Below are 24968 nucleotides of genomic sequence, written 5' to 3' on the forward strand. Positions count from 1 at the left end.
AAGAAAAAATATTCACACTTAGGAATATAATTTCCCCATCACTGGGAAAATCATGACTATTGTTTTTCTGAGGTCAGCGCACTCATTAGAAATAAAAGACAAGTCTTCTGACCATTTAGGTTTTCAACTGTCAATTAAAGCAAAACTGAATACAGAAAAGTCTGAGTTAACTAGGGGAGAGGGTCATGCTGAATAATTAACTAATAGAAGTTATGCCCCCCCCAAATCTTTACCAAAACTTCTAAGAAAGTATCTATTTGAGATGTGCTTCAACTCCTTTTCAGGCTGACTTCTGCTTTAACCAAAGTCCAAGGAGTTCCAGAGAGGAAAGAAAAGATAAACAAAGGGATTAGTTAATGCATAAACTGAAAAATCCAAAGCCCCAAACAATACACTGTTATGATATTACATTGTGTAATTCATGGTAACAATGGTTCCTATGGTTCATAGTCTTGGTCACAAGAATGATGTTTAATTGGAACACCTTGTGAAATTTTACTTTATAACGTTAGAGATTTCAAACACTTTTTTTCCGAAGTACAATAGCAAGCCTGACAAATCACTTTGGTTCAACTCTAACAACCCTTTAAACTGTAATGTATTACTTAACTAGCTACACAATAAAATATTAATGCTTTATGCTGATTTTATTTAAATAATTAGAAGAACTTCATTGTTGTTCAAAATGAAAATAAATCAGGCAATCTGCTTACAATCTCATATTTTGAAAATAAGTAAAAATTCTGTGCAAACACACAAAGGGGAAATTTACCATTTTCATTAGAAATAAATTCTGTGGGGAAAAAGACAGTAATGAATGAGAAACACAAAAGTCTCTTGGGTAATGTTTTAAAGATTAAATGTCTTCGTTCAAAGATTTTAAAATAGAAAAAATTAAGCCGTCTAATTCTGAAGAAATCAAGGTTCTAGGTTAATACATTGCTCATTAATTTATCATAATTCAGTCTGAAAAATTACCAGCATGGACCATAGCAAGGAGAAGTTAAATGCCTATGTAACAATAATTTTAATATGCCAACCATTTCATAAGATTGAGCTAAATGTTCTATCCAAATCAAAGAAATTACTTTGTAACTGACCAAACCAGTATGAATGATTGCCGTAACTCCAGATTTCTTCTGGGGCTGTAGGTAAAAACAAAAACAAAAACCTCTCTGTATTGATTATTGAAGACAACACTTTTTACAGACACTACTGTCCCCATTTTGGTTTCTAATGAGTTACCGAGTGATTCTCCCAATTACTTTTACTTGACAACCTGCAGTGAGACTGCTTGAAGGAAGAAATAAAAGCACAGTAAATATTTGTCTTTGATGCTGAGTTAGTGATTAGTCATAGAGATTGTAGAACAAAAATCTGTATTTTTCTTCTACTTTTTGAAAGGAAGTATTACTGTCCATCGGTACAGTTTGTTCTCCTTGATCTTACTTTTAATTCCAGTTTTCACTGAGTCAGCTCCATTTGGTGTGGTGGATCTGGAGCCCTTTGTTGCCGTAATGGGTTAGCTGACAGGAGAGAATGGGATTTTTCAACCCCGACAGCAATGGACCGTGCCCCATAGGAGGGGAGATGAAAGCTATACCCTATTCCCTGGGGACCAGAGCCTTTATCACTGGAGGATGGAATACAGCATCCTTGTTCTGTGTCCATATACATCTGGGGTTCCTTCCTCCATGATGTCGGCTGCAATGACCCTAGACAAGAAAAAAAAAAGGCATTTCAGTATTAACATCACCCACAATGTCCAGCAAGAGGGACTCTCATAGCAGTGACAGGAGAGTAGGCCTGAGATATGAGACACAAAATAACCCATTCTCAAACCATTCTGGACCCAGTTTTTAAAAGTTTTAAAAATAGTTTTGAGTAGTTGATTCAAAGGACTGTGCTACCTGACATTGCTCTTTAGCTTTCTCTGTGTGCTTCCTCTCTCCCCATCTGAACATAAATGACTTGACCACAGAACTTGGGTTTTAAACGCACTTGCATTCCTATTCTGCAGCATGGTCCTCAGCACTTACCGGGCATCAATGGTGTTGGCTGACGTCAGCGAATATGGTTCTGCGGGGCCACCGCTAGTACAGCCTAAGGTTTACTGGGTTTTCCAGGAGCAGAGAAAGAACTGGCTCAGAGCCAATCTTGGTCTTTTATCGCATTGTCCGCTCTACCTCCCCACCTCCAGTCTCTATGTGCACTTTCACAACAGGGATTTCTGAGATGGCTGGACATGCTTGGGGATGTGGTCAGTTATACTGGGAGACAGGCATAGAAGTGGCCCACAGAGAATGGGTCAAATTATGTGCAATGGAATGAGTCAAAAGATATTCTAATTTATTCCTGAGTACTCGGGCGAGTCCTTAGTTCTTTTCTAAGATTAACCATATTCCTTTCACGGTGCTATTGATTATCTTGCAACATTACATTGTATGCACCTCTACAAGCGAATACCTTTATAAGAGAGAATTATTTGCTTTCATCTCCTCAAGGAAACAGTACTGTGAGGCTACAACATATTCTATTATTTTCTCATAATGCTACTAACAACAACAAAAATTGAAGCAACTTTTGAACATGCTAAATGTTTTCATCATTCAGGTAACAACCACAATGTGTGTGTGTATAATTCATTGTAGTCGTAATATTCAATTCTGAGGTGTACTTTAATATCTAGAGCCGTCCTGAAGTCAGGAAACGGCGGTACTGATTTTGGATTACATGGCAACATGTATATGAGAGGGAGGGGTTGGAGTGAGTTTTTCAAAACAAGAAACTTATTTTACAAGGACATCTGAGGAGGAGAAAATAGTAGTAAGCGTATTTATGAAGGGCAGATAGCAGAAAGAGAAGTCAGGCTGCAGTGCCTCTCAGTAGCAGAGGGGTTGGCTCAGCGTTTCTCTGAACCTTTCTAAAGCCTTATGATACAAAGCAAGTTCAACCTTGTCTTCTGAGTTAGGAAGTACTACTATGATATCTGAGACCCAAGTCCAAAAAGTTTATAATTCAACTCTTGGCAAGAGAATTATGTCAAGGAGTTCCCATTGTGGCGCAGTGGTTAACGAATCCAACCATGAGGTTGCGGGTTTGGTCCCTGCCTTGCTCAGGGGGTCAAGGATCCGGCGTTGCCACGAGCTGTGGTGTAGGTTGCAGATGCAGCTCAGATCCTGTGTTGCTGTGACTCTGGCATAGGCCAGTGGTTACAGATCCAATTAGACCCCTAGCCTGGGAACCTTCATATGCCACGGGAGCGGCCCTAGAAAAGGCAAAAAGACAAAAAAAAAAAAAAAAGACAAAAAAAAAAAAGAATTATGTCAAATCATAATTAACTCCATTTTTACCTGAAGCAGACTGAGTTCCAGAACAGCCTGAGAACCTGGGTTGATTTTATAGCCACTTTTCCAGGGGTGTGGGTGGATTTCACAGATGGCTCGGCATCCGGCTGAGGGCTAGCCCTTGATAAGACTTAAATCCTCCCAAATCCTTAGGAGAACCCCCAGATCAACTTAAATTCACAAGAACCCTTTCTACTAGAACATGCAACAAATTTTCTTGGAGCCATTTGCAGTTTCACTGGAACCATACCTACAGCCACCATGATAGATCCCAAACCCCAAGAATGACCTCAAAACCCAATCTAACTCAAAACAAGAAGTCCCTCATTTTGTGTGCTTTCTCAAAGAGACCTAGCAGACCACTATGTGACCAGAGCTTTGAGTGAAAATGGTAACGTCACGTAAGACAGGAGTCCAGTCCAAACACACTTCTCTAACGCTCTGTGTATTCCAATGCAGCCAGCTGCTCACATAGCTTCTACAATTTAACTACTGTTTCTGTGCATAGATGAGACTTTTCACACTCAGGGAAACATTTAAGATCCAGGTAAAGACAGTCATTCACCAGGCTCCAGGGAAGAAAACTGGCCAACATCTGCTCCCAGGCCGTCCTTGGGGGCTCCAGGTTGACTCCCATTCCTGAGATTTTGATGTTCCTTTATCACCACAAACTGCAGAAAACAAAAGGGAGAGAGAGAATATTGTTCCAAGTTATAAATTATCTCAATATACAATAAGGAAAAGTCTGTGGCTTCCTCATGTTCGCCCTATGGAAGGTGAAAGTCAAAAGAAAGGTCCTGTCAAATTTCTCTTTGGCTTATGAAAGATTTACTTTCAGTCGGAAACCTTATGTTACTCTCTAGTAAAGCAACTAGGCGCTACCAATACCTTTACTGAAGAATCTATTTTAACTCTGGAATCCCAACTTTTGGGTCATGGCTTCATGACTTTTTACTGTAAGCAATCCAAGAATCCACAAGTGTTCTAAGTACTGCCCACAAGCCAGACAAATAATATCTCACATGCATGTCCTCCAGCTTTTCAAATAAGTGTGTGTGTGCTTAGTTAATAAAATTCACTTAAGCGTGCTACCATGTTCTTAGCAATTTGGGCTCATTAGTGGTAATAAGAACTAATAGTGCAACTACCCCTTTGCAAGTATCCATGAAATGTCTTTTCATGCTTCAACAGCTTGGCAACCAGAATTCTAAGAGGCGGGCCCAGGAGTTTTCTGATGGCCTAGTGGTTAAAGATCTGGCATTATCACTGCTGTGGCTCAGGCCACTGCTATGGTGTGGGTTCCATTCCTGTCCCAGGTTTGATCCCTGGCCCAGGAACTTCTGCATGCCATGGGCTCAGCAAAAATAATAATAATAAAATAAAAGGCAAGCCCAGAAAATGACATGATTTCTCTTTGGTCAACAAAATGATCATTTTTTGCCATTGTACTGTCCACACTTGCCTGGGCACTTTCAATGCAGGCTGACAGGAGTTCACTGGCTCCCATTCACTCCAGGTAGATTAGAGATTAAAGCAGATCAATGATAAAAGGAAAGAAAAGTGACTCCATGCCCCAGGATGAAGGATGCAATTTGGTGAAGTCCTTCCTTGATTAGCAATAACCCAGCAGAGAAACGGCCCAGGGTTTTGGCTGATTCTGCCCCACTGGTTCATAAAAGGCCCATCACAGAGTGAGCCTATAACGCAGAAACACGTGAGGAAAAGGGAATAGAAAAAAAATCTCCTTGGTCATTATTTCTCTTTGAGAGAAGTATGAGAAGAAGAATAAATAAAGTTAATTGGGGAGAGAAATGATAAGAGAATATTGAATCCCCGGAACACGTGTTTCCATTTTCTCATTTCCCAGAACACGAATCACCCTTGGCCACCTCCTCTTCATCAATGGTCTCCTGCAGCAGCATTTTGCAAAATTAACACATGACCCGCTACTTAAGGGCACATGCCCATTGTTCTGGCTCAAGTCAAAAATCTAGCCCTCCGCGCTGCAAATTTTCCAAAATTTCCAAATTTTCCACATGCCTCTCTGCCAGAAGAATGCAGGTTCCAGGATTCTGGGCTGGGTTGGAGAAGGCAGCTGCGGGAACCAAATTTGTGTCTGCTGCTTCTTCTCCCAGATAGGGGGCTCGGCTCTCTCCCACTGCCCCTGAAACCTGCAGCTGCAGTTGGTGTCAGCGGCAGTTCTGATGACTGGGAGCCTGAGGTCAGCAGCCCCAGGCCTTCCTGCTCATGACAAGCAGCAAGCTGCTCATGACAGCAGCAAGTGTTTTCGATTAAAAAAAAAAAAAAAAATAGATACACACAGATTGTGTTTCTCCTTCTCTCCCATGATTTAAATGAGGTGAACTAAACTTGCTACCCAAAACCTGAAGGAAGAACCACAGAGACGGATGCGTGCAATCTGTGTAATTTCAGAGTCCACAAAGTCAGGAAGCTTCAAAGAGCTGAGACATTCCGTAGTTAAGTCCACCCAGAATCACACACTCATGGAATCTCCAGAGACAGAAGGGACTTTAGAGCGCATGTAATCCAAATGCCTTGGAGTCCTGATGTAGAACCAGGGGTTAAATGACTTGCTGAAAATTAGCCAGTTGGTGGGAGAAGAAAAGCCAGAATTCCTATGTCTTATTGTATGTCTGTACTCAAGTTCAACCAAAAAATATGAATACCCTAAGGTAGGTACAGATGGTCACTTGTGTGTCAAAAGCCTAGCCACAGGAAGGCTATTCTCTGGAAATGCACATGATATAGAGGCTGGGGAGTGGACAAATGATGTAGGAAGGACCCTAAATGCGGCCACTGCCCCTCCCAAACCTCTTCCTGATAACCTCTCCCCTATGTGCCCACAGGTTCCAATCCCCCACGGACCCGCCATGTATTCCAATCTCTTCCACAATGTATACCAAAAATGATGCCAACGACACACACAGAACCAGTCATCTCTGATAGGATTTAGGGAAATGGAAATGCCAACACTTTCCAGAAAGCCTGTCCCATGTCCGCCCTCTAGTGTTCTATAGTCACCTACGGCAGTGGATGATCAAAGAAGCATTTCAAACGTCCTGGTCTTTGGAAAAAATACAGGGCTGCCAGATAAAATACAGGATACCCAGTGAAATCTGAATTTAAAATCAAACATTTGGTATTAGTATGCATTTAACAAGGTGTTCTGTATTTTTATTTGCTAAATCTGGCAACTCTTTGGCTGCTGAAATTTAAGGACTTAAAACATGTGTGAGCAAAGAAATTTTAAGAAAATCAGGAGCATGGTCTTGGTTTTGAAAGCATCCATCTGAAAGGGATCGCCAAAACTTGGAAAAGACTTTCCACAAGCACATAAAAAGCTAAGTTATAGGAAGCAAGCACACGATAGAAAAAAGGGCCCCATAAATGTCTTGGGCCATGACATTACGGCACTAGTTTAGCTTGTCAGATTACTTTAATTTAGGACGCAGTTCCCCCACCCCCACTGCCCACAGGACCTCCGCAGTTGTTGTGGTGTTGGGTAACCTTAACACCAGCTGGAACTATAACAGATTCCAGTCTCTCTGAACTCAGTGGAGAATGAGATAAAAATGAACTGGGATTAATAAAAAGCCAATTTCTTGCTTCATATACTGTGGTCACATTACCCAAGGTTGGGGGCAAGAGGACATCCCAGCCTCGCCGTCTGCAGGCCTGATACCACTCACATCTCTGCCTGACTCTTCATAAGGATTCTTTGGATTTTTTGATAGCAGCTTCTGAGTCCTGTAAGAAAGCCAAAAGGTGAGACAATCTCAAAACAAAACAGTAGCCCACTCAGCAATGGTCAGGGACCACTCCTTTTGCTACTGAAATTTAGAGACTTAAAATTCATGGGAGAGAAGAATTATTAAGGAAAGAAACTAGGAGCATAATTTTGGGGTTTTAAGGTGTTCTTTCCTGCATGACTTTCCATAGGATGCTTCTCTCTTTCCAAGATTCTGTGAGAAAGAAGAGGGGGGCATGGGGTGGGGGGAAGCCATGCATGCAGTCCATCATGGACATATTGATGGAGGACTAACTACATCCTAGGCCGTGTCCTAGCACTGGGGAAAAACCACAACAAAATCTCTGCCTAAACAGACCTAGAATTTTCTGGGGAGGGGAGGGCCTATGGACACAGTATCATCATTGGTGTGACACTCACTGTGTCAGCTCCATTTTACAAGTGAAGGCAGTAGTGCTAGAAGATACTGGTGATGCACCCAAGGCACAGAGCTACCAAGGGCAGCCCAGGAGCTGGGCTACCTTGATGCAAACCCCAGGCTCCTTTCACTGGCCTGCAGCAGGTTCCTGCTCAGAGGCATCAGAGGCAAGAACACAAGTCATGGGAGACCGAAAAGGAGACTCTCACAGCTGCTAAGGTAGGAAATATACTAGGTGTCCTGCCTCCAAATCCAGCTATATATATATATATATATATATATATATATACATATATATATATGTGTATATATATATATATTGCTTTTTAGGGCAATATATATACAGCTTTTTAGGGCTGCACCCATGGCATATGGCATATGGAAGTTCCTAGGCTAGGGGGTGAATCAGACCTGCAGCTGCCAGCCTACGATACAGCCATAATAACACCAGATCCTAGCTGCATCTGTGACCTAAGCTACAGCTCAGGGCAACACCAGATCCTTAACCCACTGAGCGAGGCCAGAGATCGGACCCACATCCTCGTGGATCCTAGTTGGGTTCATTACGCTGAGCCACAACAGTAACTCTTATAAATACTTAATTTTTTTGTTTGTTTTTAGGGCTGCCCCATGGCATATGGAGGTTCCCAGGCTAGGGGTTGAATCAGAGTCACAGGTGCTGGCCTACACCACAGCTACAGCAACGTGGGATCAGAGCCACGTCTGCAACCTACACCATAGCTCAGGGCAATGCCAGATCCTTATCCCACTGAGCAAGGCCAGGGATCAAACCCACATCCTCATGGATCCTAGCTGGGTTCGTTAACCGCTAAAGTCCAATACTCCTTTTTTTGACACCGGGGCACGGTGTCAGGTCCTGGGCGGGGAGTGGAAGGGAGGGAGTTCTAACACGAGTGCAGGAGCCCCGAACTAAAAGCATAGTGTTGAGAAGGAGAGAGACAAGTACCTCACACACTGAGCAGCCACTTAAGAGAAGGCAATGAAGGAAAGGAGACCCCCAGTCAGCCTCAAGATTCCAAAACAGCACAACTATCTTGGGGCAGATGACAGCTTGATTCTTTCTAGGAGTGCAACCCTTGGTCAAACAGGCCAGCCTGCCCATCTGAGAAGGACAATAAGAAGTAGGGGCTGCTGTGGAAGCCCCATCCTAGGAGCTGTGAAGTCCATGTAACAGATGGTACCAGGAAATGGTGAGGGTTATTGTTTTTAATAGAAGGTATCCAGGAAAACAAACAAACAAACAACAACAACTGAAGGGGCTAATAGAAACAGTTCCAAAGTTGAAAGTTATAGGTCGTGACATCATGCTTCCTGTTGATTTTCTTACAAAGGGTCCTTCCAGGAAATCAAGTTTCATAAAGTAACAATATCCCTTGTAGCTCAGCGGGTTAAGAATCCAACTAGGATCATGAGGACGTGGGTTTGATCTCTGGCCTCGCTCAGTGGGTTAAGGATCCAGCATTGCCATGAGCTGTGGTGCAGGTCACAGATGTAGCTTAGATCTGGCATTATTGTGGCTATGGTGTAGGCTGGCAGCTGGAGCTATAATTTGACCCCTAGCCTGGGAACTTCCATATGCCACAGGTGTGGCACTAAGAAAGAAAAAAAAAATGTAGTTCCACATACATTACTCTTTTCAGACATATACAAGACAGTTTCAGCCAGTCTAGACAAGACTGATATAAAGGGAAGAATAACTGATTTTAACTCTTTAAAGAAAATCGCTTAATACTCCTAACTGTGGTATAGTTCGCAGACGCAGCTCGGATCCTATGTTGCTGTGGCTGTGGTGTAGGCTGGCGGCTACAGCTCCGATTAGACCCCTAGCCTGGGAACCTCCATATGCCGCAGGTGCAGCCCTGAAGACAAAAGGAAAAAAAAAAAAAAAGAAGAAGAAGAATCAATGCTAGAGCTGTATTTATGGGTAAACATCAGCGACATTGCAATATTTCGGCTGGCAGTTTTAATTTGAACTTAGCAGAATCTTACTTTGTCACAGCCCATAGAATAAAAAAAAAAAAAAAAAACTTAATAGCTACAGTACACATGGACTTAAGTTTCTTCCTTCCAGTTTTTTCCTGCATTATTTGCCAAGCATCTACTTTCCTTCTGACATTCTGTCCAGTGGAATGAACAACTGATTATTCAATATTCTTCCTATAGACATTCAGGATATTGATTGAATGCCAGGCTAAAAAGTGCAATGGTTACTGATGGACCACTGAATTAAAATTTCAAGTTTTTGCCTGAGAATCCTGTGTCTCACAATAGAAAAGGGTTTGGAATATGTGACTCCTTGGGGAGGATAATAGTTCATGGAAAATCATAACAATAATGACAGGAAGCATTTAATAAGTCCTAGATGCCAGAAAAAATTACAACAGAGCAGAAAATGCTTTTCAATATTGATGACAGTGGAGGATGCTGCACTACTTTTTTTTTTTTTTTTTTTTTTTTTTTTGTCTTTTTTTAAGGGCTGTGCTTGTGACATATGGAAGTTCCCAGGCTAGGGGTCAAATTAGAGCTGCTGCTGCCGGTCTACACCACAGCCACAGCGAAGTAGGATCTGAGCCACATCTGTGACCTATACCACAGCTCATGGCAACGCCGGCTCCTTAACCCACTGAGCAAGGCCAGGGATCAAACCCGAGTCCTCGTGGATGCTGGTCAGATTTGTTACCGATGGGCCACGATGGGAACTCCCTGTTTTACTTTTTAAGAAAATAGGAAGTGAGCAAACAATGTGATGCCCATTTCTTCACCCTAATGTAGCATTATTTTTAAAAGTATAGATACTATCATTCCACAGCTTTAAACTTTTAACACGAAATTACTAAAAACATAAATTCCAAGGACCAGAAATTTCCTTCCAAGTCAGGGATGATACTGATTTTCTTGAACAAAAATTAATACTTCATGGGATATCAACTCAATGGAAGGCAACCATGAAAAATTATAGTTATGCAGGCTGGTGAGGAGGGAGCTGGGTAGAAAGAAAGCATGTGATGCTACAGGAACAACGTGGAATAGAAAAATGCATGATATTAAATAACAATCCCATAAACTCCTTAGGTCTATGGACAAAGACTGGAATGGAACAGTAAAACCACTGATGTTGTAGAGCATTGCCATCCTGGACCATTTTTTGTTTTCTTTTACTATTACTCCAGTTTTTAAATGAAACAAATGTGTAGAAGAAGTTCATCTCAAGGAGCCTCTGGCAGGAGCTGGCAGGAGGTTGAAAGTGCCAATGGAAGAGCAGTGGGGTAGGCTGGCACCTGCAGCTCCAATTCGACCCCTAGCCTGAGAACCTCCACGTGCTGCAGGTGCAGCCCTAAAAAGCAAAAAAAAAAAAAAAAAAAAATGCCAATGGCAGAAAAGTCACCTGTAGTAGTGAGCCCCCCACAGCCCCAGGAGCAGCAGCAGGACCAGCACCACCACGCAGACGGCCACCACCGTGACGTTCCACTGTCGCCCGAGGCCAGCGTGGCGCAGCTCCCACCATTTCAAGTCTCTGTGCTGACATCGCTCGCCAACGTAGCCAAAAACACAGCTGTGACAACACACAAACAGAGGTCAGCAGTGAGCCACAGCCTAAAACGCCTATATTTTTGCACTTAACATCCAGCCATCTCTTAGCCTCTGCATTTCAGCCTTTTAGCTCTTTGGAAGCAAATGGAAAGTCAAATCAGGGGTCAGTTGAAAGTGCTCTAATTTACAAGCTAACGCAACGTGGACTCCCGCCATTGGTCTCTTGGTCCTGGGGCTGGTGGGGGATTATTTGCATGCCTCTTCTATAGGGCTCTGCAGAACCCTGATGAAAGACCAATTTCTGTTAGGCTACAATCCCGTGGAGCTCTAAGACCAGTACAAAGCAACTCTGCCTTAAGAACCAAGGGAGTTTTCTACCAAATGTTTGGCCAGATTGCAATGAGCATGGGTCAAAGGAAGGGAGAATCTGAAAGCAGTCTTTCACTTGAGACCAGGATGCAAATGAATGTGAGTAGTGCTGGCACAGGAAGCACAGACTAGCCTGCAGAGGAAACCACTTTTCCTGTTTTGAAAAACCACGACAGGCCTGAGAGGTCTCAATAGTGACACACAAGCGTTTGCCCACTTTCTTCAAGGGGGAGAAAACCAAGTGGAGGAAAAAGAGGCATTTTGCTCTGCCACATCCTGCTGTTTCATTCGGAAAGTTGTTAATGGAATTATCAGCGACCGAGTTGGCAAGTTGCAAATGAGAGTAAATGAAACAATGCTGCCATCTACTGGGAATGCACGTTTCCAGAAACTCTCAGGATCTCAGGTAAAAAAACTATATTCCATTATTCTTTGCAGGAGCATCAAACTTTAAAAATATTCAACATTTCATGATATTCCCTCATTAGGATTTCTTCCCTTTGGCCACTGGAGGCACTGTCTATATATCCATGTCTCACTTAATTCCAAAAGGAGGTGAAGGAGTGAATACACAGAGAACTGATACCAGACCCCGTGGTGAGAAGAGGGAGCAAGGGAAAAGCATCACATGAAGCCTGTGTTCTTTGTGCTACATTGGGCCACTTCCAAAAAGGGTTTTAAGCTCCGTGCACCTCTGAAACACTAATTCTTCGAGAACTGACCCTGCAAGAGAATGCAGGATCTGCGTGTAGGAAGCATAAAGGGCCAGCAGGTTACTCCTGACTTTCCTGGATGCTGTTTTAATTCTAGCTGTCCTTGCTGGTAGACATTTACTATCATGGCTTATTTGAAACTGCTGGATATTAATGGCCATTCTTCCACTCTTCTCAGGGATTTTAGGGTCTCAAGGAATATGCCAAGCACGTGACAAGAGACCTGAGGAGCCAAAGCAGGCTGCAATACCAGAGCCGCTCAGTCTTATAAGGCCCAGAGCAGTCAATCAATACTTCACAAGGGCGGGCCACACGTTATTAGTTCTTTGGGTTTTAATCAAGTCTTCTCCTATACCAAACACGAGATTCTCTAGCCAAAAAGTTTCCACTTCCATGGTCAAATAATTTCAAGATGATACTGGACTAAACAAAGGTCAACGAGACTTTTCACGTGTTGTGGTGTAGCCTGATCAAGAATTGAAGGCTAGGGAGTTCCTGTCGTGGCTCAGTGGAAATGAATCTGACTAGGATTCATGAGGACATGGTTTGATCCCTGGCCTCACTCAATGGGATCTGGCATTGCCGTGAGCCATGGTATAGTCACAGACACAGCTCAAATCAAGCGTGGCGGTGGCTCTGGCATAGGCCGGCGGCTACAGCTCTGATTAGACCCCTAGCCTGGGAACCTCCATATGCCACGGGTGTGGTCTTAAATAGACACACATACACACAAAAGGAATTGAAGGCTAGCACATGCGGCATTTCTCTAGCTGATTTGGCCATAGGACCCTTTTTTTCATGAAACATTTCACAGCATTCATGTTGAGGAATCTTGGGCTGAAGGGCACCGGCCCAGAAGGGAGTGTGTTGGTTCAAAGTCAAACCAGAATGAAAGGGAGGAGGCCCTCTTTTGTGCTCAGGAGGTGTGGAGTCCTCCGAGAACCTGCAGAGCAAGGAACCTGTGAGTTGGCCCTTGGACCTGGAGACTTCAGCTTTCATGTGCTCTGCACCCTCAGGGCAGCCAGGGGGCTCTGGATCTGAGGGGGCTTTTGCTGCCTCCACGCTGGGAAGGAGGAGCGTTCCTTTATTAACCTCCTTGCAACATAAAGAACACTCTGTGCAGAATGATGCCTATGAAATGTTTCCAATAAAAGGTGGATTGGGAAGCACTCCCTAGAGACGTGTTACTATGGAATTTTAAAAATACAAGGGTGAGGTCATCGGGGCAGGGAAGGGTTGAATGTTTGATTAAACTATGTTTTTATTAAATAGAGAATTCAAAAACAAAGTTATGATCCAGATTAATGGGAACTCCGGTGATATTTTAAAATATGGCTTTTGATTAAAGGTCCTTAAATTTAAGTGTTAGCTCCAGTTTAATTGTCATTTTGTAGCAACTCATGTTTCAAACATTATCAGGGGAATATGATATTTTCATCAGGATTTAATGACAGAAAGAAAAGCAGTGTGTTAAAGAGTTCACGAATCATGTAATGAATTGCCGTTATTGGGTCCAAATGAAATTAATGCACCAACTGCCACATGTAACCCTGCAGTCCTTTTCATTATCATAATGTCTTTTATCACGGGAAGGTAAAGTATCAGAGAGAAACACAAACCATTGCGAAGATACTTGTTTTTATAACTGTGTTATTTGGAACAAGAAGAAGATATGAACTGAGTCATTGTTGCTAATATTCATGAGCATTTTTCACCGTTTTTATCAGGCGGTCATGACCTATAATGCAAGGCCATACACTTCATAACAAACATAAATTTGTAACTTATTCTTCTAATAATTTAGACTATGTTTCTGCTGATGATTATTGATAAAATAAAGCCTTTATGCTGGTAGCATCTATTCATGAAAACTGGAATATTTTATCACTCCTTCCTCAGGCACAGAGGAAGGTATGAGTCAAGAGTCCAGTTGTGGGAGTTCCCATCGTGGCGCAGTGGTTAACGAATCCGACTAGGAACCATGAGGTTGCGGGTTTGGTCCCTGGCCTTGCTCAGCGAGTTGAGGATCCGGCGTTGCTGTGGTGTAGGTTGCAGATACAGCTCGGATCCCGCGTTGCTGTGGCTCTGGTGTAGGCCGGTGGCTACGGCTCCGATTAGACCCCTAGCCTGGGAATCTCCATATGCCATGGGAGTGGCCCTAGAAAAAAGGCAAAAAGACAATAAAATAAAATAAATAAAGAGTCCAGTTGGTGGAGTTCCCACTGTGGTGCAGCAGAAACGAATCCGACTAGTAACCGTGAGGTTGCATGTAGGATCCCTGGCCTTGATCATTGGGTTAGGGATCCAGTGTTGCCATGAGCTGTGTGTGATGTAGGTCACAGACGCGGCTCAGATCTGGCATTGCTGTGGCTCTGGTGTAGGCCATCGGGCTACAGCTCCGACTAGACCCCTAGCCTGGGAACCTCCATATGCCACAAGCACAGCCCTTAAAAAAAAGACAAAAAAAAAAAAAAAAAAGAGAGAGAGAGAGGGAATCAACAACAACAACAACAAAGTAAAATTTGATACAGAACTAGACCTTATGGGTGTGGTTTCGTTAAGGACTTGGAGGGGTGGGCTTTCCAAGTGAGTATGGTGGGAGCACCTCCTAGTTCTAGGGTTTCCCTGAACCCCCTCTTCAGGCTGACAATTTGCTCCCTGAAACCGTCATGGGGACCACAGAGCAGAAGGCAGCCGTGGCTGCATCCAGCACTTCTTACCAAATAAGAACAATGTCACCTCCAACTATTGGGAAGTAAAGTAAATAGATACACACATATATATACATGTACATGTGTATATTAGTTTTGAGAACTGAAGGCAACACGTCCAGTATGAACATATTCAACCCTTTATTAAATTCAGAGACAGTGTGGATGCTTTCCATCTATTCGGCAGAAAATAAATCATAAATTCTCAGTTTAATCCCAGACTGTACAAAGAGCAACATCAAATTATTTAAATAAAATGAAAAATAACCAATTGCTCAAATTTTATATTTACCACTGGCACCAGGGGACAGGATGTAATATATAGAGAGAGTGCAATACACATGCACACAATTTATACATGTATATTTATTTACATATTTTCCCCTATGGAAAAACCTAGTTATGGAAAACAATCTTCATATAAATTTTATAAAGCCACTAAAAGTTCTGGGCTGCAATATCCTATCTCTGAACCATCAGAAAAATAGTTTGACTTACTTGCAGGCATAGCTGTTGACGGCTTCAATATACATACACACACCACCGTGGAGGCAGTACCCGTCGTGGGACGGCGGGCATTCAGAGTAACTATTTCTCACAGAATAGCGGCCATCCTCCCCGAGGTGAGAGGGTGGAGTAGGGTCTAGAAGAATCAAAGGCATTTCTTTTATTTTCTGAAGCGATCGGGGTCTTTCAGATGATCAATATCAGGCACTAGTTTCTGGGAACACTTTGTGATACAGAATAATAGCTGGGATACGAAACAGTGGCACCTTCCTAACCAGATCGCCTACCATTCAGCATGAAGCCAGCCATTCTTTCTTTAGGTTCAGTACGATTTGACATAAAGCATATTGGAGGCACGTAAGAGAAAGGTCAATCCTAAGACCATGCGAACCCCAAGTCACGGAGCTCATTATAAAAGCGCAGCTGTCATCCACAAACGCACGCTGTGTGAAACAACAGTTAGCTTGAAGGGTGGCTCACTGAACAACAGGAGCTCTTCATGGCTTAGAAATGACTCCCCATTGCACAGGCCAATACCCCCAGGTTCCAGGGAGTCTTAAACATTTCTCCCACACTGTGCTTTCTTCTAAAAATGATTTAACTTTTAGGGGAACCCTCAAAGACAAGAAGAGTGACTTGGATAGAAAGGAAATGAATGTTACCACAACAGAGAGGATGCCAAAGTGGTAAAGTCCCTTCCTTTAAATGGTTCGCTGCTCTTTAAAAAGAAAACATTAGGATGTGTTGCTGACAATATGAATATCACCAGTCTTTCGATCCTTTAAGAAGAGCAAATTATTTGAGAAAATAATATGCTAAAAAAAAACCGAGACCCGAGCAAGTGCAGAACTTTCCGTTCTTAGGATGTTTTCTGCTTGCAGAACCGAGACGGGTAAATCATCGCTGGCAGCAACAGGGACAGAGCCTCTGATCCTGGCTTTTGGGTCTATGAAGCCAGCCCCCCTACTGGGGTGCTGATGGTGAGAAGATACTGCTGTTATGGGGGGAGGGTTCAGGAAACAGAAATCAACCTTATCAGCATTTTTTAAAGTTGTAATTCAGATCAAGAAATACTGACTTATTAAAGGAATATCTTAAAATCTTTTAAAGGGATTCAAAAACTGCTAAGAGTCCAGATATCTTCCCCAACCTGTCTCGCCCTGAAGAGTTTTTCCAGCAGCCCCCAAAATCAACATTACAAATCAGGACATTAGCTGCAGAGTTAAAGAGAACCACCTGGGTTCCCACCTTTATTGAATTGTAAGTAATAAAGAAGGATTTATCCCAGATGCTATTAAATTAAGAAAACTTGGACCATTTCACATTCTGAGCCCCAGCATCAATCTAATCAGGAAAGTAAACTCTCCAGCCTGATTGAACCAAATGATTTCTAGAATCTCTAATGGAAATACACTTGGGTACAGAGTTTTTTTCAGAATCAAGTTCCTCCCCTGGGATCTGGACCACCCACCAACCTACCAGGGCAAATCCGTCCGGGTTCAGAGGGGCGGCCAGCACATGTGCAGGTGTAGTTTCCCTCCGTATTTGTACAGGTGGCATTTTCCCCACAGGTGTGCACGCCTAGTTGGCACTCATCAATATCTGCCAGAAAAAGGGAGTAGAAAGAAGTGGGGTGTGGAAGAGAACAGAGGACTGTACAATTGGAAACACCAATATTCTGGAAGGGGAGCATCTTCCACTCATGTCACACTGCGTGTTCTCAGAGTCCCACACATTTTTAGGTTGAAAAATTCTAGTATACATGTTGGAGAGAGAGATGACCTGGGCCCCTCGGTTGCATGCCCAGGCAGGTAAACTGGAAGTTTCCCTACTGGTTGGAAGGAAAGGAAATTTCTCAGCATAAGTAGCTCAGTGGGAAGGGTGGAGATGGTTAACAGTCTCTAGGTAAACATTCAGAAGTTCAGATCAGAGGAAACATTTTTGACTTTTTTCACAGAAACAAACGAAGGCATCACGTTTTGTTTTGTTTTGTTTTTTTGTTTTGTTTTGGTTTTTTTTGGTTGTTTTTTTTTGCTCATTAGGGCCTCACCCTTGGCATATGAAGATTCCCAGGTCAAACTGGAGCTGCAGCTGCCAGCCTACCCCATAGCCACGGCAACACAGGATCCAAGCCTCGTCTGCAACCTGCACCACAGCTCATGACAACACCGGCTCCTTAATCCATTGAGCGAGGCCAGGGATCAAACCCACATCCTCATGGATCCTAGTCGGGTTTGTTAACTGCTGAGCCATGAAGGGAACTCCATGAAAGCATCACTTTCTTTCCCAACGACTCCCCTTTCCTTGTCTCATTTACTGCCACCCTAACACTGAAGTCCTTTCTCTGTAAAATTTCCTGCTGCTCTAAGAGGAGCAGTCTTCTACCTTCCCTCCATCCCAGCTCTCCTCCACTCCACTCCTAAACACCAGCGCCAGATTAATCGTCCTGAACCACATCTCCCATCACAGCACCACTTGACCCAAATGCTGCCAGTGCTCGTCTGTTGCCTGGAGCCGTATTGAAGCGCTATCCTGAATAGTGCAAATGGAGTCTTTTTCTGTGTTCTTTTTTAAACTGACATCCTATTGTAATCTCTATGAACTATCACCTTGAGAATGAGATAGAAGCAAAAACAAAGATGGACTCTTGGCCAGGAAACACAACTACTCTTAGGAATAACAACGACCGTTGTTTTCTATGGCACTTACTATGTGCTAGGCATGGTTCAAAGTGCTAAATCTGCACGGAGGGGAGCAGCACAGAGAATAAGAACAAGCCCAGGGCTTCCAGGTGGCCCAAGGACTCTGTGCCAACAGGGCAGGCTGGGCGAGGACACCCTGCTGCGTGGAAGGAGGTGGGTGAGTTGCAGGGTGAGAGTCCAGAGCATAGTGAGTTTAAGCATCCAAGAAAGTATACCTTCCCTTTTTCTTCAAAGTCAATTAAATATAAAGCCTGTTTGTCTAAATTATCTGTGAGCCTGCTTAATGAGACCAGTGACATTTTCCTGACTGACAGCCAAATATGTGCTTAAAAGAGCATTTACAGATGTCTGTGGACTCCGCAAAACTAATCTGATAAAGGTCTGATTTAAACCGACCAGATCCAGACAATTGGTAGTCATGACTGATGTTTCATCTTCAACCTCAGCATGTTGGGAGAAAGCAGTACCATATTAGTTTTTATCAGGGCATCTGCCCCTGGCCGTGAAAAGATTTTTGTTTTCAGAAGGAAAAGAAAAGACTGAGAGAGACATTTGAAAGCCCCGTAAAACTTGAGATAACGATTTTACTGGGCCACGATGGCTTCAGGCAGGTCTCTACTTGCTGCCACGCTACTGACACCTGGAATGGTACCTGGCATCTGTTAAGTGAACTCCCAACCCTCCAGCCACACCCAGAACTTGGCAGAGGACGGCGATTAGGAAAGAGGTCTTCATCATCCCTCGCTTGCTAAATGTCAGCAGCTTGAACTTCTCAAGAGTCAGCCAGCGAGCCCTTTCCCAGAACCACCCCTCCTCTCGTTTGCTCACAGCGGGGACCTCCAATAAAAACCACATCAGCTCACGTTAGGGACCAAGAAAGTGCTGTTCAGTTCCCCACCCCGATGTGGAGTCCTGATGAAGCCCTGAGGTCGCTCACCCTGAGAAAGAACCAGGGGGAAACAGAGCGCTGAGGCTGACGAGTGCCAATCATGGCCAAAGGGGATGAACTTGACTGTTTACCAAGAACTTGACTGTTTACCAAGAACTGAAAGATGTCAGGTCCTCTTTTGGTCTTAACTTGTGTGTCACCCCAATTAGATCCCATCTTTTCTCGGCCCACCACGCCCCGTGTTTGGTGATTCTCCAAGGCCTGCCTCCACCCTCCTCCTTCAGCCCGCAGCTCTTACCGAGACAGTGGATCCCATCTCCCTGGTAGCCTTCCGAGCAGCGGCAGACGTGACCACCTTCGGTATTGATGCACTCGGAGGAGGTAGGAGGGCACACCGAGGTGCCCAGCTCACACTCATCTATATCTGTGGACAAACGATGAACTAGTGAAACGTGCAGGCAATCCTGGTATAAATGAAAATAGCAGGAAAGAATAGTATAGTCTTTCATACAATCATCCAGCGACAAATAGGTTCTGTTTGCAAATGTAATACAAGCCCTGCATCCTGGATATCAAGTTCACTTCTGAATCAATTTTTATCGATTTCTCAGTGTTCAGTTAGCTAAGTATGTGTTAATAATCACTTTGTGCCAGAGTTTCAGACCGTACGATGGGAGATTTTTACAGTAATGACTATCAATACCAAATAGAAACCCATTCAGCAAAACCCACTTAACAATGAAAACTTATGACCTAAGCTTTTTTTGGGGGGCTGCTTTTATTGGAATTGAGGCATTTATAAATTTGACTTGAACTCAGATTCATACTTCAGAAGCTAATTATAAATTCTTTATCCTTAATATCAATTGCATATATTACGGCACGTTAATGTAAACGTCGTGTAATCTAACACAATATTAAATATTTCAGATTTTCTATGCCTACCTCCATGATCTTTTTAGCTAGTATCAAACAACATTCAATCCCGCTGATCACATAAATCCTTCTGGAGATTTTGCATCGGTATGATCTGAGAGGATGTTTTTGATTCATTATTTTCCAGTTATTATGTGTATTTGGCCTTTGCTCTTACCAGAACACAGGTTTCCATCTCCAGCAAATCCTTTCAAACACTGACACGTGGCGTCCTCTCCCTCTGTAACACACCGCGCCTGCGCACTGCATCCCGCAGCGCCGCAGTCCTCGTCATCTGCATGGTGAGAACCCCATCAGATTATTTCCAGACCTCAGAGAAGAAAATGGATTTTAATGTTTGGAGGTCTACAGAACATGCCAGCACTTCCTTTCCCAAGATCTGGGATAGGTTAACCTCCAAAAAGAAACACCGTGTTGACCTTTAAGCTAGATCTATATTAAAGGATCCACAAGCCATGTGTTTCTGTTTACATGCTCTCAACAAATCTTTAGTCTTACAAGAATGATGCAGTGTTCAAAGACCTCTGTATGAACTTGTTTGCAATGTTTTTAAAAAAAGCATTTGAAAACTTGAACTGTAAAATTTCTAGGAGTAAATGGACTTGAATTTCAAAAATTGTGTTGCCTATTTGAGAATTTCCAACCATCATGATATATAAAAAGGGTCAATATATTCTTATCCCCCACGGGAGCATAGACTAATATATAGCAAGTAGATCTGTGTACCAACATGGCAAGGCGATTTAATCATAAAAAGATTTATTGTCGATTTACTAAAATTATGTTTCATAGATAATAGAATATGTATGTCAAAATGTAAGTTTATTATCATGATTTATTCAGTGACTTGCAAACCTCAAGGCACTTTTATGGAGTCATGAACCGTACAAACTGAATGCTGTAAATGGATCACTTCATTTCATACGCCATTGAAATGCAAATGCCCTGGGGGATGGAGTTGCATGTTGAGCCATAAACATGAGTGAATTTTTTTTTCTTTGCTTATGTACATAATCATTCTCAAATGCCTCCTCCCTGTTGGAGTTAAGGGTATCTGACATACCGCAGTAGGATATAATCTTCTGTCTTTTCACTGGTAAATTTGCTCATGAGAACAAGAAAGGTCAAGAGACCCCCCAAAGTTGCCCAGAAATTAAAGAAAGTTAAATGATCTAAGCAGGATTCAGGTGTCATGCGAATGCAGACATCGGGTAATTGCGTTTGATTTGCTTAGCTATTTGAGCGAGAAGATTTCTCTTGTGGGAACACATGCCTTTCGCTTGCTTTTTTTCCTGCCACTCGTGACTCTTTGAGATGGGTAAGTTCAGACTAAATCAATTATCCGTTTGATTCAGCATTTATCTGGAAGACAAGCTCCCAAATCAAAAGGCTGTGCAGACTGTATGGTGGACAGTATCCTATTACCTAAGGCATTTTAAATCACTTGCAGAATTTATCTTAAATTAGAATATGACTTGGGATTTACTTGGTAACTTGCAAACTCCAAGGCAGCTTTGCATAATGAAAAGCAAGGGATGTGTAGTTGCAAAATACATAGCTGGAGTTCTTTCTGCCACAGACTGGCTGCGGAAGGGAGGAATGCCCGTGCTTTATGTGCCTCTGTTCTAAAATACATGGGACTGGGAGTTCCCGTCGTGGCTCAGTGGTTAACAAATCCGACTAAGAACCATGAGGTTGCGGGTTCGATCCCTGGCCTTGCTCAGTGGGTTAAGGATCCAGTGTTGCCTTGAGCTGTGGCGTAGACAAGGCTTAGATCTGGCATGGCTATGGCTGTGGTGTAGGCTGGCAGTTGCAGCTCCGATTCAGCACCTAGTCTGGACCCTAGTCTGGGAACTTCCATAGGCTGCGGGTGCAACCCTATAAAGCAAGATAAATAAATAGATAGATAAACAAAATACAATACAGGGGACAGTTTCTCTTTTGTCTACTTCACATGATTGTTCTAAGAATGTGAAGAAAAAGTGATGTATTCAAAAATCTTTGGAGAATTATAAAATATACATACCCAAGGAGAATATTGTGACAGCCTGAATCAGATTTAGCTTTATCACCCTAGAAAAGCTGCTAGGGCTTGTTAGTAAAACTAATAAAATTAATTCATTCGAAGTGCGTACTATATACCAGACCCTAACGAGGGCCCCAAATACGGAGATGTGTGGCTGCACACACCCCTGTGTGAGAAGACGCACCAGGTAGAGCATGCAGATGAGGGCTCTGCTTCCTTACAGGATTAATTCATGCAGAATAGGAGTAATAAGCACAGTTAAGAAACAATGCTGGCTTCCAGAGAGCTGAAACAGCACTCATCTCACCTGGTCGGGAGACTGGGAAAGGCTCTCTGAGAAAGAGCACCTTGAGCTGAGATCTGAAGATACCCAGACTTGGTGGAGGGTGGGGCAGGGAGTGCTGGAAAGAGCCTTGCAGGTGGAGAAAACGCCTGCACTGTAACTGAAGCAGGTGGAGAAAGCTGGGGATAGAAGGGCACCAGCCGAGGCCCATGTGGTGGTTTCAGGCTAGTTTCTCCAGGGCTCAGCAGGCCACGTTAAGAATTTTACATTTTATTCATCAAGAATTCATGATTTCAGAAAAATTGACAATGCAATGTCAAATTTTTATGATGGACTCTCTGCCTCATTGTACACAGATCTACTTGCTACATATCACCCTGCGTGTCTTTGGGGAATAAAAATATATTGACCTAAAATCTAATATCAAGTTTTCAAACTCTTGGGCATGGATACTCGTTTGAAATGAAATCTCAGGACAAAACATACATAAGATGCTTTTAGGTCAACACAGGCAGAACTAAAACTTTACAGAATAGGACAAAATAGACTGCAATCCAGGGAGGGAAAGATGAAGTCATCTTCACCAGAGACCATTTCATTTATTCTGCATGAGGCAGAATGCAGCCTCCAGGTATGAAAGCAAACACAGCCTATTAAATCCGCGTTCAGATCTTCAGCCGTTTTGTCACTCCCCGTGTGGCCTAATTTCTGTCTGTCACCCATCTTGGTCTTTGAGTCCCCCAAACATTAGTTTTTCAGAACATCCTCTATGAACCTCCAGGATCCACAGTGACTGAAAAAAGTTCTCTCCACTGCTAATGTTTGTCACACACATTGTTTTAGTCTATCTTACTGTTTGTCTCCACCTCAGACTGTGATCTTGGAGACTGCGGCTACATTGATCTCAGTATGTTATCCCCAGCACTTAGCACAGTGCATGGTACATCAAGAGTCACCAAATAAATAATATCCCTAGCATGACAATGTTTCCAGTAATTCTCTTCTTGATATGAATGAATTCCTTGGTCCTAATTTTCAGCATCTTTGGTCAAGTCACTAATAATGTATCTTAGTCTCAGTTTTCAAATTTGTAGAATGATAGATTGTGATAAGGGTCAGATTAGAGGATATATTTATCTTTTTTTGTCTTTTCCAGGGCTGCACCCGCAGTATATGGAGGTCCCCAGGCTAGGGGTCCAATCGGAGCTGTAGCTGCCGGCCTACGCCACAGCCACAGCAACATTGGACCAGAGCCGCATCTGCTACCTACACCACAGCTCACAGCAATGCCAGATCCTTAACCCACTGAGCAAGGCCAGGGATCGAACCTGCAACCTCATGGTCCCTAGTCAGATTCGATAACCACTGAGCCACAAAGGGAATTGCTTTTTTTTGTCTTTTTTTTTTTTTTTTTTGTCTTTTTTTTGTAGAGGATACATTTAAAGGACCTGGTAATTGCTAAGGATCCATACAAATTATTACTACTAAAAATATTCACCTCTTTGTTTTTTATCAAAATTACACCAAGGGAGTTCCTTTGTGGCACAGAGGGTTAAGGATCTGGTGTTGCGGCAGCTGTGGCACAGGTGGTAACCGCGGCACAGGTTTGATCCCTGGCCCAGGAGCTTACACATGCCATGGGTGCCAACCAAAAAAAAAAAAAAAAAAAGAATAAAGAAAAAAGGAAAATCACACCAATAGATCCTTGTAAGGAGGGATAAGGGGTCTGCTGACCACAAAATTTGTGGTTGTATGACTATGATGTCCTAACTTGGAGTTCGCAAACTTCTTTTCAGCCACACACAATGTTAAAATCTTACTCAGAATTAAAAGCAAACAAAATGTTTCAAAGCAGAGCTGCCCTGATCAAAAGGCAAGAGACCCAAAGTGAAGAAGGAGTGGGGCCTGCAGAAGCTTTAGGGCTGAGCCAAGCCCCGTGGGCAAACCACTGGCTTTGTGAGTGAATACAGAATATAGAAGAATAAGGTTCCCTAACGTGGTTACTACTGAAACATTTGCTGTTTGGGGCTTTCTGGAGCAGCTGAAGTGATCAACCTCTATTTGCTTATCAATTGTCATCTGATTTTCACACCCATGGAGATAAAGCTAAATGGGCCAAATACCAAAAATACTAGGTAAGGACGTGGATACACCCAAATCTATTCTGGCCTATTTCTCATTTTTGTTTCCAAGTTATATTTCTTCTAAAAAGAGTCAATCCAAAGACTCTCAATGTGTAAAGTTCATGTTCAATCTAGTATGGGACCATCTTCCACAGGCAAACCATTCAGCAAAGGACCCAAGTTTGAGTCCAAAGTCTGGCTTCACCAGCGTTGTGTAGATTTAGTCAACATTAACTTAGATTATTCTGAATTTCTAGTTAGTAGGATGGAAATTGTGGGAACCCAAGTTATATTGAAGAACCGATTATTCGTACCTGAAACCATGATTTCAGCCACTAGAATGTGTTGAGATTCTGTAAGGTTATCTTCAAGCTCTCTGCTTCTGGGTAAGGTGTCCACTGGCATTACTCCATCACTCAGATCTTTCCCACGACCTATTGAAGGTCAACAGATACCATTCATTTGTCTTTTGTGATTCAAGAAAAGTTTGAGTTAATTTACATTTATGGCTGTTTGTTGGTTGTGAGCAGGAGGATTCAGAGAAACTGGCAGGGTCTTGGTGACTTAGAAAACCTCCCCCTTTACACCACACCCTCTCAGCTTCACTCCGTGCACTTGAGGAT

At 42.9% G+C, this 24968-nt stretch overlaps 2 protein-coding genes across 13 annotated transcripts in view; one reads left to right on the forward strand and one right to left on the reverse strand.

Annotated features, from left to right (window-relative positions):
• Positions 1 to 24968, forward strand: part of CASP6 (caspase 6) — a 1021045-nt gene that overhangs the window by 720976 nt on the left and 275101 nt on the right. The window lies entirely within an intron of this gene.
• The window catches only part of EGF (epidermal growth factor), a 94765-nt gene continuing 70425 nt past the window's right edge, over positions 629 to 24968 (reverse strand). For 8 of the 12 annotated variants that reach the window (XR_014811948.1, XR_014811947.1, XR_014811945.1 and 5 more), the window contains 9 exon segments: positions 24660 to 24779; positions 20071 to 20187; positions 19276 to 19401; positions 16866 to 16988; positions 15378 to 15522; positions 10941 to 11108; positions 6998 to 7115; positions 3913 to 4018; positions 629 to 1715 (listed from right to left, as the gene is read on the reverse strand). Coding sequence is in view for 5 of the 12 variants with exons in the window: in XM_084970967.1 (XP_084827093.1) it covers positions 1465 to 1715; positions 3913 to 4018; positions 6998 to 7115; positions 10941 to 11108; positions 15378 to 15522; positions 16866 to 16988; positions 19276 to 19401; positions 20071 to 20187; positions 24660 to 24779 (1274 nt within the window). In the remaining 7 variants the exon portion in view is untranslated. 12 annotated transcript variants of the gene reach the window in all.

Source organism: Sus scrofa, chromosome 8 (genome assembly GCF_054392235.1).
Source record: "Sus scrofa isolate SSC_HxYL_T2T_F1_AM1 chromosome 8, Sscrofa_HxYL_maternal_Yorkshire_Landrace_v2.0, whole genome shotgun sequence".
Taxonomy (NCBI): Eukaryota; Metazoa; Chordata; class Mammalia; order Artiodactyla; family Suidae; genus Sus; species Sus scrofa.